This window comes from Scardinius erythrophthalmus (genome assembly GCF_964197995.2).
Source record: "Scardinius erythrophthalmus genome assembly, chromosome: 22".
Lineage (NCBI taxonomy): Eukaryota > Metazoa > Chordata > Actinopteri > Cypriniformes > Leuciscidae > Scardinius > Scardinius erythrophthalmus.
In genome coordinates, this window is record NC_138242.1 from 3,449,904 (window position 1) to 3,468,030 (window position 18,127).

General features: G+C 37.9%; 1 protein-coding gene across 3 annotated transcripts; it reads left to right on the forward strand.

Annotated features, from left to right (window-relative positions):
* Positions 1-1,650: 1,650 nt before the first annotated feature.
* On the forward strand, positions 1,651-17,262 carry znf271 (zinc finger protein 271). 3 transcript variants are annotated; one of them, XM_081352192.1, is made up of 13 exons: positions 1,651-1,695; positions 1,787-1,831; positions 2,158-2,301; positions 3,426-3,707; positions 6,060-6,482; positions 7,412-7,732; positions 8,663-9,178; positions 9,626-9,802; positions 11,327-11,680; positions 12,097-12,414; positions 13,548-14,150; positions 14,241-14,351; positions 16,048-17,262. In XM_081352192.1, exons 3-13 carry the CDS (start codon positions 2,175-2,177, stop codon positions 16,161-16,163), a joined length of 3,348 nt encoding a protein of 1,115 aa, XP_081208318.1. In that variant the 5' UTR covers positions 1,651-1,695; positions 1,787-1,831; positions 2,158-2,174; the 3' UTR covers positions 16,164-17,262. The 3 variants fall into 3 exon arrangements, with proteins under 3 accessions (XP_081208318.1, XP_081208319.1, XP_081208320.1); XM_081352194.1 differs by having other exon boundaries at positions 1,652-1,695; positions 16,021-16,140; XM_081352193.1 differs by lacking the exon at positions 1,787-1,831.
* Positions 17,263-18,127: the final 865 nt, after the last annotated feature.

Here is an 18,127-nt window from a genome sequence, read left to right on the forward strand (position 1 = left end):
ATTTATACATAGGTATGTGCAATCCCCTGGGATCGAACCCACAACCTTGCATTGTTAACGCAATGCTCTTACCACTGAGCTACAAGCTATTATGTTTACAGGACATGATCGTTCAGAAGGAATGATCAGTTATCAGTTTCATGGGCTACTCAATGTAAGGGTGCGCCGATCTCCTCGCAGCGCCTTTCTCACTGGATTAAGGCGATTGAATTGGCCTTTATATCTATGGGTCTTCTCTTCACTCCTCGGCGAGCTTAAAGGTGAAATATTATGCCTCTTTTCACAAGATGTAATATAAATCTATGATGTCCCCAGAATGTCTGTGGAATTTCAGCTCAAAATACTCCCAGATCATTTATTATAACTTGTCAAATTTGCCCCTTTTTTGGTGTGAGCAAAAACGCTCAGTTTTTGTGTGTGTCGCTTTAAATGCAAATGAGCTGCTGCTCCGCCGCCTCCACTCAGAAGATGGCCGATCCTTTGCAAGAGCTTCAGGTACAATAACAAAACATGCAAACAATCTCATTCATCCAAAATCTCAGAAATAACCAGTAGCGGAGAGCAGCCTTACAGAGAGACTCAGGAAGAGGTTGCAACTTTAGACGCACCTGGACGTTTCTGAATGGTTGGATACTGGATGCATTTATGTAGTTGTTGTGGAGTTACATTGATTTATCTGTTTCGCGAGTATTTCTGTTGAAAATAAAATCAATCCACTGCTCTCTCGTCTCATCTGAGGCTAGGACTCAAAATAATGTTCAGTTCAGTGTTCGTCTGTGCAGCAACGACAGAACAGTTTGCATGCTTTGCTCTAACTTTTGCCATTGCTTTAGAACTGGTTACACTGTTGTCGCTCGCGGAAACCAAATGGCGGTGCCCTTCCTACGTCAGAAGGGGAGCGAAATCTGATCGGAAATCTAATCTTTCATTTTTGCCAGGTGTGTTAAATCTTGCACTGTTTTCAGAAATGTAGGGTTATATTACACTGTTGCATTTAATAAAGGTGACAGACCAATCCCTGGACATCAAGCTGAAGATGGCTGAGCACCTGGACCAACATCTCCACAATGATAACTTTAAGTAGGCAACCTTTTCATTTATGCAATGCATATTTCTCATATCTCGACTTATCTTACTGATATTACGCATCAAGTTCCTAATGTTAAGTTCACCGTCAGGATGCCAGCAAAATATGTGTCATAGTGTAAATTATTTAGCATTTAATTTTCTCAAAAAGATAGTGTGATGCCCCCAAAATAAGTTAATTATTATTACACTAACGTTTAACAACCATAAAGTGTGACCATATTTTGTCATCATTGTGAACTGTACAACTACAGTTTTATCATTAACCCCCTCCCCCATATTAATATAATATTTATTATTTAAAATATATAAAAAAAAAGTTTTGCTTGAGAAGTGTTTGCGTTAGCATATCTTTCTTTAAAATATATACAGCTTGTCTGAAAATGTTATAAGATGTAATAACATTTAAACAATGTTTATATTGGTGTCCAGGTATAATTTTTAGACATGATGAATGTTAGTTGCAAGATTAAAATGGACATAACGTAAATAATCGGTCAAGCTTTTTTTGCGATTGACTTTTATTTTGAAAAGACAGTAACCTCCAGTCATTTCCGGGTTGTCAGTCCGTGGACGTGCATAATAATTGTGTGATGAGACACAGAAAAGGTGAGGCTTCTTCTGCATGAACTTCTCATTCGTGCCTCTGTGTTGTGACGCAGCTAATGTTTATTTTTCTCCTCATCTTCCTGAATGACAGATAATGCGCCTTTAACTGTGTGCTGACATGTAGCAACTAAAGGAGGTTTGTTCTGTCTCCAGCTTTGATTTTGTTGTCATATACATACATAATAATAAAACACAATCATTTCAGAATATATATAGATTATTCAGGGTAATACCATCTCTTTAGACAAATTGCCTATCATGGTAATACCATGGTATTATAGTAGGCTATATTACTTTGCAGTACCCATGCAAATACTATGGTACATGAAAATTGTAGTAATTTATTGCAACCACAGTTTTACATTTTTATGTTATCACTGTACTCGAGTAACACTCTTGTGCATTGTCCTAAAAAAACTAAACAAAACACTGTTTAGATAATAAAATGTCGTTCTCCTTTAGGTTTTCCACAGTAAGCCATGGATCTGAGCATGAAGTCCTACGGTGACCCAGATGAAGTGTGTGTGTTTCCATCAGCTGGCCGTAGCACTGAAGACCAGGCGAGGACACTTGATCTACACACATCAGGTGCTGCGTTTGATCTGGGTGAGAATGCAGGACTTTACATTATACATTAGGCGCATACAGCATTCTTCACTACTGTATGATAAGCACAGTTTGATACGGCACTGCCTATCTGTGAAAAGTCTAAATTGCCCTGACTTTGATTTTCATTTTTCCGTGTGCCTTAAAGTAGTGCTGGGTCAATGAAAAAGTTCAGAAAAAAAAATGTGCAAATAAATGTATAAAACCAAATAATATAATATTTATTTATAATAAAAAAACAATATAATTAAATTTACTGAATTTGACATTACTATTTTATTCTGTTTTCTAAAGACCTTATTAATTTCAGTTACTTTGTTATTTTTATGTCTCTCTTCAGGTTTATAGAGTACACTTGGCCTAACTGATGGAGTGTGTAGCTTCTCATTTCTTAAACATGTAGGAAGAACATCATGGCCATATTCCCGGATCATAATGTCAAGATTCATCAGGCTCAAACTGTGAAAGAATGGTTGTGAGGTGCATGAAGAATCACTTCCACACATCAATCCAGAGCTTAAATTCACTGAAAGTCTTTGGGATGTGCTGGAGACTTTACAGAGAGCTGGACTCTTGCATTCTCAACACTAGACCTTGACCAAAAGTGTATTCAGCTCTTGATGGAAATAACATCACAATGTTCATTCCCATCAAGACGTGCATACATTTTCATCCTGGAATATGGCCATGATGTGTCTTCCTACTTGATTAAATGCTACACACTCCATCTATTAAGATTAGAAGAACTGCTGCCAAACATGCTAGAAACACAACAATCACTGCAATAATGACCCAATATTGACTGTTAAGCATTTGTCTATTTACATCCAAACAGCGACTTTTATTTTTGTGCTGGGCAGTGAATATATTAGTTCGGAAAGGAGTTCCTCGCTAAGGGAACATCATATTTAGGGGTCCGTGGCATCAAAACCCCTGAAAACCACAGAGTACAACTGGATTCCTGTTTTATCCGACCGTTTTATGCTGCAATCTTGCAGCTACGAGATGTAATCAGAAACACTCTTATTGTTTACCCATCAAATATATTGAATAGATGTGTGTATTTGTTGAGACTGAGAGAGACAACATAACACAATCATTTTCCTTTTCGAATGTCACCACAGGCGACCACGCGAGGAGTGTTTCTGCCAGAACGAGGCCGTTTCAGTGCTCTCAGTGCGGGAAGGGGTTTTCCCGGATTCAGCATCTGTCCGAACATGTGCGGATTCACACCGGAGAGAGGCCTTTCGAGTGCTTGGTGTGCGCTAAGACTTTCACCCGGGAAAGAGACCTCAAGACTCACCAGATTGTCCATACGGATGCGAAGGCCTTCCACTGTACGATCTGTGTGAAGAACTTCGCCCTGTTGTCCTCCTTGAGAAGACATCTGCGTGCATTTCATCAAGGTACAAAATGTTGAGACTGCAGACAATAAGAGATTAGATTTTTCCATAGTTTCGGGGTGTTGTTAAGCCCAGAATAACGTGGGCTGCTAAAACCCTTTACATACTGTAACACCAACTATGTTTCCATCCAAAGTTGTGCATTTAACTTGAGTGCAAAGTTTCCTGATCACATGATCTGTTGAGGCACTTTTATTGCGCATTTATTCAGTAAATGTGTTTCCATTGCAGTTTATGTGCATGTCTTCTTATCTGATGAAGTTTTTTATGCACATTTTTGGAAATTATGTGCATCTTGCCGTTTCCATCCAGCGTTTTTTTCATAAAACATGTGGATGGAAACATAGCTACTGTAACATCTACTTAAAGTCACCTTGTAGTCAATAATTGTATCCCTTAAAACTCACCTTTGATCACCAAAATGACATATTTAAATGTTTTTTCCTTCATGCCTTAAAATAGCTTGAATGTAACTACACCCTTAGTTTAATTTACATTCAAGCTATTTTAAAGGTGCATTGCGCAAGTCTCTGAGTTTTTGCAGAACTATGCCCCCTTCTGGCGACACGCGAAACTGCAACCAGAGTTGTGCACGCGGTTACGTGGAGTTTGCGTTGGGGTTTGGGATGAACTAGAAGCCGGTCTCTTTGAATCCATCTTCTACTTTTGCCAAAGTCGCTTGAGTTGTCTTCGCTGATGCGGATAATGGCGGCGAATACACAAACCTGCCAGACATAGCCAGGTGAGCGTGAACGCGCATGACGTCACGCCCAGTCGATTCCGTCCCGAATCCCTCTTATTTATTTTACTGTACAGGATTATAGAGGCAATCGCAGAGATCATAGAAGGGCTCATTCAGCCCATCAGGCAATTGTTTAAGCATGTATGGGTTAGAAAAACGGGTATTTTTAACATGGAAAGTTGCTTAATGCACCTTTAAGGCATTAACCCTTTAGAACCTGAAGCTAAAATAGGTGTTTTTCACATATTTGGATTTTTTTTTTACTGTAAAATTCTAAAACAATGTGCTATCTTCATGTGCAAGGTGTCCTCTTTTTCAGAAAAAGATTAGCTTTCAACAAATTACAGTTATTGACCATTATTGTGTGTGGTGAGTTTAAATAGTAAAAAAAAAAAAAACAACACAAAAAAAAACAGAATAAATGTACTGATTTTTATTTAAAAACAGAAAACAGAAAAAGGCGGCACACACACTTACACATGCACACACTACATGCTAAGATACGTGAAAGAGAAACGGCCATCCGCTTGCCAAGCTTCGTTAAAAATCATCCCAATCCCCTCTTCTGCCGTCTAACACTTCTTCCGCCATGTATTTGTTAGTTTCTTTTATATTTTATGCAATCCAAAACACTCTAACCTGCCGCGCTTCGTATCGCTCTGTTCAAATCCTTCCTCCCCGCCCTGCTGTTATTTGCTGACAGAAAGCATGAAATTACCGTAATAATCCGTAAAACGCATGTTGTCTACTGTCAGGGGCAATTTGAATGGTTTTGATAGTGCAAACGTTGAAGAGTTAAATGAGTTAAAAGAGTTAAACTGTAAAATGAATACAGATTGCTGGTTTGTGTCAGCCGGTTCTAAAGGGTTAAGAAGGCAAACTCATTTAAATGTGTCATTTTGGTGATCAAACGTGAGTTTTAAGGGATAAAATTTACTATAGGGGAACCAAAGACGGTCTCAAAAACACAGTTTGAAATCACTGGTGTTTCTGACATCACAAACTACCTTGAGCCCCGCCTCCACTCACTCACTCACTCACCTCAGAGATCCACTGGTTGACGATCACACGTTGATCTGATTGGTTACAAGGTAGTTTGTGACGTCAGAAACACCAGCGATTTCAAAGCGTGTTTTTGAGACTGTCTTTGGTTCACTGCAGTTTTAAGGAGGAAATGCTCAGCAATGCTGTCGACTTATGAACTTACACATGGTTTGATTTAAAGCAGATTAAAAACACCATATAGACACATAAACAACATTAAAAGCTGGATTTTCACCACAGGGGGGCTTTAAGGTTGTAAAAAAAACACCTGAAAGTTCCTGGCAGTTTATTGGCCCATCCAGTCAGATTTGATTACAATTTTAATCTAGTTACATTTCAGTTACATAATCCAAATATAAACACAGAAATCAGTGCTTAATTTAGATTGAATTCACTTTATTAAACCTTTCAGCGATAACAGTCATTATATTATACATTCATTAAAGGTCACAATCACAAAATTACCTACCAGCGTAATCGGTGTTCGGTAAATCATCATCATGTAGGGGCTTATTTTGTAAAGGCAGATATTTTGACCAATCAGAATAAAGCATCCTCTCTTTTTGCAGGTCAAGATGTTAGTACGGAGGGCAAGTGCTTAATTTGTGTTGAATGTGGGAAAAACTTTGCCTGTCAGCTTGAGGAACATGAGCTAACACACACCGGAGAGATATCCCACCGCTGCCCTGACTGTGTGAACAGCTTCACACGGTCTCTCCATCAGGCCGTCTCTGAATCAGACGACGTGAACCATGCAGATGCTCGTGATGACGAGAGGCCTTGCAGTTCTGTGGTCTCTGAAGATCTGCACAAACACTTACAAACTGACGCACTTAAGGACAACATTGAATCACACTCTCTGGACCTTGTGGACAGTATTGAGAGCGAAGCATCTAATGAACATGATGCCCAAACTCAACAGAAAGCTCCATCTCCTTCACCTGAGCTCTCTCGAGATTCTGCACCTTCTGCTGAAAAGTCTAATAAAGACTGTGAGTCTAATAAGTATATCTATGTATAGTTATGTCTAACAGAAACCTTACCATGATTATCATATTCTGCATCCCAGTTCGCTTACTTGTACTATGCCTGTTCCCACTTTATACTAAGGGCCAGATTTACAAGCTTGATTCAACTCAAACCCTCTTTTGGTGTTAAAATGGTGCTACTATTTAAATGAATCACACAAGGTGATTTACCAGGGTTTGCGCTAGTCAATTTGCTCCATTATTTACCGCCCAAAAAAGCATGTTTTAAACCAGACGCTACTTTGCGCTGCTCTTGGTGGATTGTGTTGTTCATTATGGACTGTGTCTGTGTTCTTTCATTTGTGCGTTATCAGTAGATCACGAGCAGAAATGTCCACTCTCATCAACGCTTTTATGGAATTGCACTAACTAACTAACACAACTAAGCTCCGCCCCTTTATTCTGCATATGAATTATTTAAATGAGGAATATTATGACCTTTTTACATGCTCAAACAGCAACATTACACAGTAATGAAAGTTGAAAATATATAAAAAAACATAACAGGTCCTCTTTAAATATATATTTTTCATCAGATAAGATATTTATTATTAGTAAAACCCCTTTGTTTCAGGACATCTCTACTTAACCCACATCCGCCATATTTGTAGTTCTTTTCATTCATGTTTGTAGTTCTAAACCGAATCCTCGTCCAAATGGGACGTAGGCAATATTAGCCATTAGAATAAGCACGGATCCATACTTCGAAAATCTACCAGAAGTAATAGACCAACAGACTATGCTTTAGGACGCTATTCTAATCTCACTTAGGGTGGATAGTAAGCACTTTGGGATGCAGGTCTGGTTTCTACCAAAATATAATAGCATAAGCCAGCTTGAAATCTCATCAATCTCCACATATGCTATTAACATTGCATCATTTGGTCTTCTAGGCACTGGAACACATAACCCTCTTCAAGAGGAAGAGTTTACTGCTCTCCAGCAACTTCACGAGGAAGACAAGCCACACCAGTGCAATCAGTGTGGAAAGAGGTTTCATAAGCAAGCAAAGCTTCGGATCCATCTGCGCGTTCACACCGGAGAGAGGCCGTACCAGTGCTCCCAGTGTGGGAAATATTTCAGTCAAGCAGTGAACCTTAAAAAACACCACCGCACTCATCACACCGAGGAGAGACCGTACCAGTGCACGCTCTGCGACAGGAGGTTTTCTCTCTCCTTCTCCCTCATAAAGCATCAGCGAGTCGCTCATCCAGGTGAGGATGGACAAACGACCCGTGAGCTTTTATGATGGCCTCCGTTTCAAACTTTTTAATGCCACAGTCCTCTAAATATGATGATCCCTGCAAGAGTCGCCCTTTCTGAAATATAAAGAAAGATGCATTTGTGAAAAATATATCTATAAAATATTTACTTTCTAAGGTTTTGTGTGCTTTTTATTTGTTTCTAGAGTAAATGAAGAGTTTAGATGCAAAAACCTCTAAGTGCCGTCTGACATTTTCTTCTAGAATAATCATTTTTATCAAGCTTGCATATTTAAGTTCAGTAATTTCACTTAAATGACAATTAATAGGTAATTTTCATTGCTATTTAAGTGAAACTACTGAACTTAAATATACAAGCTTGATAAAAATGATCATTCTAGAAGAAATTTTCAGACGGCACTTTAGAGGCTTTTGCATCTGAACTCTTCAAATTAATTTCTGATTATAAAACCTATTGTTATTGTTATTATTTTCAATAGTTTTCCATTTTTACACAATTTTAAACATTTTTGAGGACCTTCTAGCACCATGGTTCTTAATTTCTACTTGATAACATATTTTAGAGCTTGGCGTATCCAGAAAAATGTATATGCATTATAAAACGCCAATGCCGTTTTCATATTTTAATAATTTGCATGGCTTAACCAGGTCTAAAAAACACACTTTTAAAATCAGGCTACCTCATATATTCAGGTTTTCCAAGAAAAAACAGTGTCTAAAAAGCAGAAAATCTAGATTTTTGTTGTTGTTTTAGTTTATTTAAATGCTTTAAATCATCTTTTAAGTCATCTTTAGGCCCTCTCCTGCTTGAGAACCCCGGAGTTAAATAACCAATAGCATTGCTCAATACAATATGTTGTTTACATCTGTTTCTTTTGTCTGTCATCACTGAAAATCCTGTTGATTTCTTTCTTTCAAAAGAACGTTTGAGTGTTGCTGAAAGGAAGCGCTTTACCTGTCCGTTCTGTGGGAAAATATTTGGACGGCACCAAGATATGGAGCAACATAAACGCATTCACACCGGGGAGAGACCGTTCCGCTGCACCGTGTGCAATAAAAGTTTCAGGCAGCGTTCAGTGTTGATCGTGCATAGGAAGATTCACACTGGAGAAAAGCCTTTCGAATGTTTCATTTGCTTCAGACGGTTTTATGGTTCGGGGGATCTGAAGACTCACATGGGAACTCACACCGGCGTGAGACCCCACAGTTGTCCTTTGTGCTCGAAAAGCTTCCCTCGGCCCAGTAGCCTGCAAGCACACATGCAGTCCCATCTGAACAAGTTGCAGGAGCGAGATGTCCTGATCGCCGAAGCGGATGAGCTCCTTCCTAAAGAGGGGGAACAGGGTGAAGTGAGTGTCGTGGAAGATGTCTGTGGTGTTTCTGTTTCATCACAGCTCTCAGCAATGCTTTCTGGAAACCCTGGAGCTTCGGTAGACGGTATGTTCTCTAGTTGGTTTGGCAATGAGAGTTGTAAACATTAAACATTTTGGCTAAGTCCCCTCAATCCGCCAGACTTTCCGACTGCAGCTTTAATAAGGTTCATTAGTGAACATTAACTAATAATGAGCTGCACTTATACAGCATTTGTATAATTTCAACATTTACTAATGCTTTATTAAAATCGTGTAAACATTAGTTAATGCACTGTGAACTAATTTGAACACACAATGACCAGCTGTATTTGTATTAACTTATGTTAACAAAGATTAATAAATACTGTAACAAATGTATTGCTCATGTTAGTTAATACATTAATTAATATTTAATAAATGAACCTTATTGTAAAGTGTTACTGTTGTTTTTTTATGGCCAGTTTATGTAGTAACATAGTTGTGTCTTAATATAGCATAAATGCGTAGTAATGTGTCTGAACATGTCTTGCAGAAATGAGCACAGGGGATCATCTATTAGAGACTGAGACGGTGAATGAAGACCATGATGCTGATCAGAGCTCCAGCTCAGAGCTGACAGATCATCAGAGGCTTTATCATTGTGCCATATGCAACAAAACCTTCTCGCTCGCAATTTCCCTGAAAAGACATCAGCTTATATTTCATCCAGGTAGGAGGACCTGCCAGGACACATTACAATATTGGCTTTTCTTTTCTTGAATGAAGATTCCACCTCAGTACCTACAAATAAACATATATAACCTTCAGAAATAACGTGATGTAAAATTCAAAAAAGTAACCGGGTATGCTGATATTTCCACAAATATCCTCTCAATAATTCCTGTTAACTTGGTTGAATTTAATGAGAAATAGGCAAATATACTTGTCTTTAGAGAGTTCACTTCCTGAAAGGATGAAGTAGTTTTACAGAATTGTTTTCTATTATACTACGGTATTGTAACAGGGGTGAGTGATGATGGTAATAGGACTGACAGACATTTCTTAGCCTTGGCACTAAAAGTGTTTATTTAAAAAAATAATTTGATGATATTTCTACAACTATGCATTTTTCAAAAATCATTTGTTTACTTGACATATGTTTAAACTATATCCTGGTAACAGGGTTGACATTTTAATTATTCGACGACAAAATAGGCACAGATACTTGTCCTTGGAGAGTTCACTTCCTGAAAGGATAGAGTAGTTTTACAGAATGTTTTCTATAATACTACGGTATTGTAACGGGGGTGAGTGATGATGGTAATAGGACTGACAGCCATTTCTTTGCCATGGCACAAAGTGTTTATAAAAAAAATAAAAAAAATAAAATTATATTTCTACAACTATGCATTTTTCAAAAATCCTTCGTTTACGATAAAATATCCTGGTAACAGGGTTGACATTTTAATTATTTGATGACAAAATAGGCACAGATACTTGTCCTTGGAGAGTTCACTTCCTGAAAAGATAAAGCAGTTTTGCAGAATTGTTTTCTATAATACTACGGTATTGTAACAGGGGTGAGTGATGATGGTAATAGGACTGACAGACATTTCTTAGGCACTAAGAATTTGACACTTAGAATGCATTTCTTATTTCTTTGGCACTAAAAGTGTTTATTAAAAAAAAAAAAAAAATAAGAGTAATTAAATTATATTTCTACAACTATGCATTTTTCAAAATATCATTTGTTTACTATAAAATATCCTGGTAACAAGGACAAGGTTGACATTTTAATGATTTGATGACATTATAAGCACAGATACTTGTCCTTGGAGAGTTTACTTCCTGAAAGGATAAAGTAGGTTTGCAGAATATTTTCTATTATACTACGATATTGTAACAGGGGTGAGTGATGATGGTAATAGGATTAACAACCATTTCTTAGGCACTAAAAGTGTTTATTTAAAAAAAAATGTAATTTTATTTCTACAACTATACATTTTTCAAAAAATAATTTAACTATGAAATATCCTGGTAACAGGGTTGACATTTTAATGATTTGATGACAAAATAGGCACAGACACTTGTCCTTGGAGAGTTCACAAGAGGACAAAGCAGTTTTGCAGAATTGTTTTCTATAATACTACTGTATTGTAACAGGGGTGAGTGATGATGATAACAGAGCTGACGCAAAAGCTAAGAGTTTTATAGTGGTTTTGATAATATGGATCCTCCTTTGTCATTTAAACAGATCAGCACGCTGACATCGAGGGCAAGTGCTTCCCCTGCTCTTACTGCGGGAGGAAGTTTGGCCGACGCCAAGGCTTGTTACAGCATGAGCGGATTCACACGGGTGAAAGACCCTTCAACTGTCCCACGTGCAACAAAAGCTTCCGTCAGCGATCGGCTTTGGTTGTGCATATTAAAACTCACACAGGAGAGAGGTCGTTCCTGTGCTTTGTGTGCAGTAAGAGCTTTTATACCCCTGGAGACTTGAAAAAACATCTGGAAGTTCACACAGGAGTGAGGCCACACAACTGCCCTGTTTGCTTCAAGGGGTTCGGGCGGCCCAGCTTCCTCCGAGCTCACATGCGAATTCATGAAAGTAAGTTTGACGTTTCTCACTAATGTCAGTCCTCAAAAATTTAAAGAATATCTTTCTTTTAGTGCAGGGCAACGATTAATCACATCCAAAATAAAAGTTTGTTTAATTTATGTGTGTGTACTGTATATAATTATTTTGTATAAATACACACACATGCATGTACTGTATATATTTAAGAAATATTTGCATGTATATTCTGTATATATATCATTTATAATATATAAATAACAATTTTTTCTTAAATGTATACATATATAGTTTTTATTCATACAAAATAATTATACACAGTACACACACATAAATTATGTAAACACAAACTTTTATTTTGGATGCGTTTAATCGCGATTAATCGTTGCCCGTTTTTTTGGATGATTAAAAATGATTTTTTTACGGATTATTTTCTCTTTGTTTTCCAGAAGCTTCCACAAAGAAGCAAAGTGGAGCGGAGAGACCAACAGGTGGTCCAAAAGTGGACTTGCAGGAGAAGCCATTCGAATGCTCTCATTGTGGGAAAAGATTCAGTCAGAATTGTATGTTTAAAATTCACCAGCGGATTCACACAGGAGAGAGACCGTACAAGTGCTCTCAGTGCGGCCTGAGCTTTCGCTGGAGGAGAAACCTGATCGCCCACCAGAGCGGCCACCCGGGCCAGAACCCGCTCCAGTGCTCGATGTGTGACGAAACATTCATCTCTGAAGCAAGTCTCAAAAAACACCAAGATGCATTTCATACAGGTAAGACGCTGTAAGGGGTGACTAGCTATCAGAAGCATGTATGCCATAAAGAAGTGTTGTTTACGCATTTTTAATGCTTTGAAATAAATATTTATTTTTTGAGGCAAAATCCATGTCTTTATAAATTTGTTTAGATGACTTAAAGGGATATTTCACCAAAATTGTTTAATTCTGTTATCATTTACTCACCCTTATGTTGTTTCAAACCTGTATGAGTTTCTTTCTTATGTTGAACTAAAAAGAAGCTATTTTGAAGAATCTTGAAAGTTCTTGAACCAGAAAGTTGATGGTAAGTCTCTGACTTGCGTAGTATTAATTTTTTTCTTATTATGGAAGTCAATGGCTATAAACACTCTTCAAAATATCTTCCTTTTAGTTCAGCCGAAGAAACTCACTCATACAGGTTTGAAACAACATAAGGAACAGTAAATGATGGGTTAACTGTCCCTTTAACGTCAGTAATGTCACCTCGTACATATTTGTAGTTGAGGTTATAAAAAAATGAATGCCTGATGGTCAATTTCTTAGTGAACGTTTTTTTTAGGAGTTCTTCAGTTTCTCTTTGATTCAGATTAAAAAAAAATGTGCATAATGTATTATTTTGCATAGTACATTTTTGTCTTAGATGTGGTGCTTTGCAACTGTTAATTTTCTATGATCAAAAAATGTATATAGGTCACACACTACACTGGAATTACAATCAGTGCATCACAAGCTCAAATGTTGCATTTCTGATAAAACATCATCAGAGGTTATAGTTATTGAATAAATATAAATACATTTATTCATTTATCAGACACTTTTTATCTAAAGCGACTTACAAATGAGAACGATAGAATCAGTGAAACTAACAATAGGACAATATGCAAGTGTTATGACCCCTCCCAGTTTAATCATACGCAGTATGTGCACTTTTTTTTTTTTTTTAAGATAATATATAGAACAGAAGATAAAGTGTTAGTATTAATGTTGCCGAAAAAGATGCGTCTTCAGCCGTTACATGTAAATGGCCACGGACTCATATTTTATATTACCATACATTATTTTAGTATTTATTTTATTAGAAATTCAAATTAGTTGAATGAAAATGTTAATAAATATTTTATTATTAACATTGTATATCATAATTCCAGGGGTGTCTCACACATGCAGTTTGTGTCTGAAGACGTTTACTCAAGCGGCTGGCCTCAGGAAACATGTGCGCTATGTCCATGAAGGAGAACGACCTCACAAATGCTCCGAGTGCGGGAGAGGATTCGTCAAACTTTCGGACCTCGCGCGTCATCAGCGCCGGCACCACTACGACCGCGGCGATGAACTCTTCCAGTGCTCGCAGTGTGAGCGCAGCTTCAGTCATCCCAGCAGTCTGGTTCTGCACCGACGCACACACACCGAAGAAAAGCACGAGTGCCCTCAGTGCGAAAAGGTTTTCAGTCAGGCGGGACACCTGAAGGTCCACCTGCGGACTCACTCCAAGGAGAATAAACCCAAATTCGAGTGCCCTGAATGTGGGAAGAGTTTTGGCCAAGCTAAAGATTTGGTGGTCCATCAGAGGGTTCACACCGGAGAGAAGCCGTACCAGTGTCCTCAGTGCAAGAAGAGCTACCGTCAGTTCGCGCATTTATCTGTACATCTGCGAAGTCACACGGGGGAGAAGCCTTACCAATGCCCCATATGCCTCAAGTTCTTCGCTCATTCATCATCCATGAAAAAACACCTGCGTGTAATGCATGCAGGTATTCTGTCGTCATTTACTCGCTTTCATGACATTCAGAACCAGTATGATTGTCTATTTTCTGTCTAAATTTAACATGAATGTTTTACAGAGGGGAAGGATTTACCTGCAACAAAGGAGGTTGTGAAGGTCACCGTTGGCGTAGGCCCTTCTAATGCAACTGTAGAAGTTAAGCAAGAACCAGAGTCTGGTGATGAATACGGTAAGTATGGCTTAGGTTATTATAAGCAGCAAATTCTAAAAAAATAATGTGTATTTCTCTTACGTGGTTCGATAGATTAGAGAAAGTAGCCTCCAGCCTCTCCTTCAACACTAATGAAATGTGTGGTCATAAAGATGGCGCACACTTCTGTGTATTCTAAGAAACATTTCGCTTTTCGCAACTGTTGTACGTTTTGGCTACAAGAATACAAGCTTCATATCCATAAACAGGACTGACACTGTCATGAAGATGCAAGGAGATGAACCCAAATGCAGACAGTGTACAATGAACACTAGATTTATTGGTACAAAAACAAGAAAACAAAACCCACGAGGGGGCAAAACATGGACAGGACAAGGAATCTTAGGCTGACAAGACAATAAACAAACAATACTTCTAATAAATACTCTCACAATGACAAGACTTTCCACAAGGTACTCACAGGTATGATTAACAATGATAATGAATAACACTCATGTAGGAATCACACAATGTTCGACAATGAACCGACACAAGACAACAGACATGAGGGGATTAAATAGGGAACAAATGATGAGGGCAACAGGTGATAATGGGGAAACAAAAATGACTAAACAAGGATAACAAGGAGGGCGGGGCTAGATGACGAGACAACACAAGCACATGGCCCAGCAAAAGGTCATGTGTGCACATAAAACATGGGTCTGTCATGATCCTGCCTCAAGACCAGGGAAAATCAAAGACTAGATGGCAGAATCATGACTGACACCATATTAAACACTTAATAAGTTATTCTTTGTACTTTGGAAATAAACTGCATCATGCACAACTGATTTTGTTTACAACTTGTATGGTCAAATTTGCACTCACATTCCCAGTGAAAACTTGTAAAAAAATAAAATAATAATAATAATTTGATTTTGCAAAAATTCAGTGTTGAAATTTGCCTTCACAGACAATAAACATGTCAAATTAATAGGGCTGCCCACGACTAAAGATTTTTCTAGTCTACTAGTAGTCGCTCATTTAAGCCATTAGTCGACTAATCGCACGTTTACATTAAAGTACTAAACCATAATGAGCCTTTAATAAAGGCTATATATAGGCATAATAATATAGTCTAGCTTGCAGCAAAGCATGGCACAAGTTGATTATGAATGTGTCAGAAAAAATAGCAAGGAGACATTTAATAAACTAGTGTTTTCTGAGTCAGTGTCGGGTGCAAAGATGAATTAGACGATGCTGACTCGCCATCTCCGCATTGGAGGAAATGCACCATTCATACGGATTACATAATCAGAGAGTAGCCTATTTGTTTGAATTGAATTGGTTTGTTTAAAAGTACAAATTTCAAGCTTTCTATAGATAAAGTTTCGAATGACGTATTACTCTTCTCTATATGACCAAAAATGACGGCGTGTTTTAAGTTGTATCTGTTGTTATTAGAGGGAAAAATTGCAAGTGATTGTGCCGACGCCTCCATGTCATACCGTAAATCTTTAGCTTCCACACTCCGCACTAACACCTAATAATAGCACACATTTATCTAGGTTAGCATTAGTGCGAGTAGCCATGTAAACTTGCTACTACTTTCATGTTTCAAATGATAGCCATATTTGAGGTCAATAGTCGACTATTACGGGGCAGCCCTGCAAATTAAAATGACTGAAATTATTACTTCTTCCTGCAGTGTAACTACACTGGTATGTTTTTGCAGAATGTCAAGTGAAATCTGAAGAAAACTGCTTTGCTATAATGGATGACGTGAAGGCTATCACGGTCTCCTCAGCTCCTTCCAGTCCAGTCTCATCTGAGACTTTTAAGAATGAATGATGTGGATGGAAACCAGGGTTTCTCACCTCGCCAAACATCAGAGCACATTGAAGAATCTGCAGCATTTATTAAGCACTGCTAGTATCCTGATGCCAAAAAAGCAGTTTTTAAGAAAAGAATTGCATTCTACACTTAATCCAGAATCCGATCTCCATCCGTGAAGACTCAAATCCTCTTCATTAGAAAGGTGGTATTGAGTGAGACTAAAAACTTTGATCAAGAATCCACACCACGGCATTCAATGCGAGTTATAGTTGAGCAGGGAACCACACAACACCTGTGGAGGTTCAGTGAAGATGAATGAATTCACATGGAAAACAATCCCAATCAGTGTTCCTGATGAGAACCGTCCAGTCTGAAGAACTTTATACATTCGGGAGGCCTCAAAAATGACCTACTACACATTTTTTGTGAATTTGTTGATGTATACATAAACCTTTGCCAAATAGGATATCTTCGCCAAATGTATACTGGAGAGAATCCTTGACGTTTGGCATCTGCTGTGAGTAGAGCTGCCACGAGGAAGAAAAGAGAGGGATTTCCAGCACTCAGACTGGCTAAATCTTGTTGAATGAACATGCAAAAAGGACACTGATATAGGAGAGGGTTCCTTGAATCTTCTCCTGAAGTTCCAACCATGATCAAGCTCACCTGCCTGTAATTTTCAAGTAATCTTTAGACCGTTATTAGCTTGTTCAAGGGTGTTTGCATCTAAGCTAAACTCTCTAGGAGAATTGAACAAGCCTAATATAGTAGGAAAACTTTAATGTCACGTTCCTGTTGCAGAATCTGTGCATGTCATTCTACACATTTCCTGACCTTTACATATTCATCAGTTGAATATTTTAAGCTCAAAGCTGTATTTAATACATTTTACTGTTTTTAAATCCATTCCACAGATTTTTTCCTCAAAAGTCAGTGTAGAAAATGTAAAGTCTGCAGATTCGGGATCTGCTTAAATGCCATGCAACTATACAGCCACCAACTCATTGCATTAATATTATAATGTAATACTTTGACCACCAAAGTTTTTGTAATAATTTGTTTCTTTTATACCTGACATCTCATAATAGATGTAAATAAATGTTTAAAAGAGTTCAAATGTTTAGTAGTGAAAATATTTTTCTATATATGTATATATGTATTTATTTTTTTTTTTTAGTGGTAACAGTAACAATTTTTGGTAACACTTTATTTTACAGTGTCCTTGTTACATATGTTACATGTACTTACCATATTAATAACAGTAAATGATGCATAATTACATGCAACTAACCCTCAACCAAATCATAATCCTACCCTAACCCTGTAGTAAGTGCATGTAGTTTCTTATTATTACTCAGTACTTAAATATATAATTCCACTGTAACAATGACACCTTAAAATAAAGTGTAACCCAATTTTCCTCTTATTGTTTCTCTGGCCCTGTCCCAAATGGCACTCTAAACACTCACGGTCTTCCTATGGTCAGGTTTGGTTAGAAATCTTTATTAATCCCCTTGAACCCCCATAACACATCACAAACAATTAAACATTACAGCACAATCAATCCATTCAATAATTACACAGCTTCGTTAAAGCAGGAATAAAAGGCCTTCTAAATTGCTCAATAAAACACTGAGGCATCACTAATCTCTCACTAAATTAACTTTTCCCACGAGTCCGCACTGTTAATGTCACTTTAGAAGTCTGCTGCAAAGCTCGCTTCAGTGCGGGCTCAGCAAAAGTGTGTATCTTGGGCGTGTAACGACCGCAAAGGGGGAGCTCGCGAGCACAGTTCTGAAACCTAAACTAACAAATGGGAGACTCTACTATCTCCTGAACCACACGAGCAAGCGCATGTTGTGGCCATTATAGGTCCACAAGACTGTAAGTGCATATGAAGTGTGCCATCTGGGACAGGGTCTATGTTGTAATTAAAGGGATAGTTCACCTAAAAATGGAAATTAGCCCATAATTTCATC

Excerpts from the sequence above, each read along its gene's own strand:
- znf271 (XM_081352192.1), top strand. The coding sequence starts at position 2,175 with ATGGATCTGAGCATGAAGTCCTACGGTGACCCAGATGAAGTGTGTGTG. Across the intron at positions 2,302-3,425 it reads AGGTGCTGCGTTTGATCTGG|GCGACCACGCGAGGAGTGTT; the intron begins GTGAGAATGCAG and ends ATGTCACCACAG. Across the intron at positions 9,179-9,625 it reads CCCTGGAGCTTCGGTAGACG|AAATGAGCACAGGGGATCAT; the intron begins GTATGTTCTCTA and ends CATGTCTTGCAG.